General features: G+C 48.6%; 1 protein-coding gene across 1 annotated transcript in view; it reads right to left on the reverse strand.

Moving 5' to 3' along the window:
• LOC100907477 (cytochrome P450 4V2-like) overlaps positions 1-1652 on the reverse strand; it is a 1979-nt gene extending 327 nt beyond the window's left edge. The window contains exons 1-5 of the mRNA XM_029112734.1: positions 1477-1652; positions 1047-1307; positions 668-773; positions 390-554; positions 56-307 (exon numbers count right to left, since the gene is read on the reverse strand). Coding sequence (XP_028968567.1) covers positions 56-307; positions 390-554; positions 668-773; positions 1047-1307; positions 1477-1652 — 960 coding nt within the window. The remainder of the gene's footprint in view (positions 1-55; positions 308-389; positions 555-667; positions 774-1046; positions 1308-1476) is intronic.
• Between the last annotated feature and the right edge of the window lie 87 nt (positions 1653-1739).

Raw genomic sequence — 1739 nt, forward strand, 5'->3', positions numbered from 1 at the left:
GATCGCGAAATCAAAGCTGCCGTGCTGACCCAATGCGCTCCATCTTGTTGCATACACGACAGAATCCGGGAACGGATGGGTAGAGTCTCATGCACTCTTTCAGGACTCTGTCGAAGTATTTGAGCTCCTTCAGTTTCTCGTTAGCACCAACGCAGGCCGAGTTTGTGCCGAGAATGGAAACAAACTCTTCGCGGAGTTGCTTCTGGATATTGGGGAGGTGGCCCAGTTGGAATAGAGCCCAAGCGATCGCCCTTCCTGTGGTGTCATGGCCCTGAGACATAGGATATGTATTCCTTAATCGAGTCTCCTACTAATCATAAAGAAATCACAAATGGTCGGACGACACAATCTGGTACTGGCGGTGGATGGGAGCGATATGGGTAACTTACGGCAAATATGAATGTTTCGACTTCATCAATCATCTCTTCGATGGATAGCTGCTCTCCATCCAAGTAGAGTCCGACCAGCAAGTCAAGAAACGCGATTTTCCGGCTCGGACGCCCTTCCGGACGCTCTGAGTGCTCCTTCAGTTCCTGAATTTTCCGCTCGATAGCCTGAGGACAAAATGCTCCTTCAGCACTCAGTTCGATGACGACTCCGCGGAAATTGCACGGAACGCTCACGCCATAAGCATTTAGACTGTGATCCGAGGCGCGACATTCCTGACCTTGACGGTAAAAGCGCGAGACTTCGCCACGGCACGCTTATAGGTCTTGCCGTCTGGGGTGAGGTCATAGCAAGCGTCGATCAAATTCCAAGGCTTGTAGAGCCTTCTGCAGAACAATTCCGCGAGTCTGGGAGAATGATCGAAAACTTCGGATAAGGCTTATTCACAGATAACATGAAGACAATCTTCATCAGATTGATGATAGACAAGCTCAGAATAGAACCGTAAAGAGAGAGCACCGTCTCTAGAGAGAGACACCTTAGTAAGAACAATTCCGCGAGTCTGGGAGAATGATCGAAAACTTCGGATAAGGCTTATTCACAGATAACATCAGATTGATGATAGACAAGCTCAGAATAGAACGAAGCATTCGTCTTACAAGCCCACATTGTCGATATATTCTTGTTTTTCCTTCGGTCCGACGTGGTCCACTCCCATGACGATTTCCAAGAGGACGTTAATGGTACAGTCGATGGCCCACTTCGACAAATCCACGTCGAGTAAATCCCTCGGATTTTTTTTCATTGTTTCGATTAGGTGTGACACATGATCACTGATTGCGCTCTCGAACTCTCCAAGAATTTTGAAGTGGAACGAGGGCGTCAGCAGTCGTCGATGCTTCTTCCACAGGGATCCTTTGCTGCAAACGATCGATAAATCACGAGATAGATCACCGAATCTCGGGACGGCTTCATCTCTTCAATAGTGTCATGCATCCAGCCCCGAATTCCGCGGAGCGGTCTAGTGCTAGGTCATAGTTTGTATCAGCGCGTCCATCTGGGATCATATTTAGCTAGGAGGATACTTACCTTGTGATCAAGCCCTTTCCAAGCCATCCCTCCAGGTAATTGTATGGATAAAGTTTTTCGGCGAAACTCGGTGAGCTCAGGACTTCACCAACGAGTTCTGCTTTGTAAACCCCCAAGAAGGGGCTCGTTCCGTTCAAGTAGATCATGAGTCCCTCCTTCCTGTAGCTCTTCGTCATCTCACGACGTATTTCAAGTGAGGCTGGGAAGAATGAATCGAGGGATGAATATGGGACGCATCATTCGCGCGGCGGGTTCACCTCATG

This window comes from Galendromus occidentalis, unplaced genomic scaffold (assembly GCF_000255335.2).
Source record: "Galendromus occidentalis unplaced genomic scaffold, Mocc_1.1 scf7180000077526, whole genome shotgun sequence".
Classification (NCBI taxonomy): domain Eukaryota; kingdom Metazoa; phylum Arthropoda; class Arachnida; order Mesostigmata; family Phytoseiidae; genus Galendromus; species Galendromus occidentalis.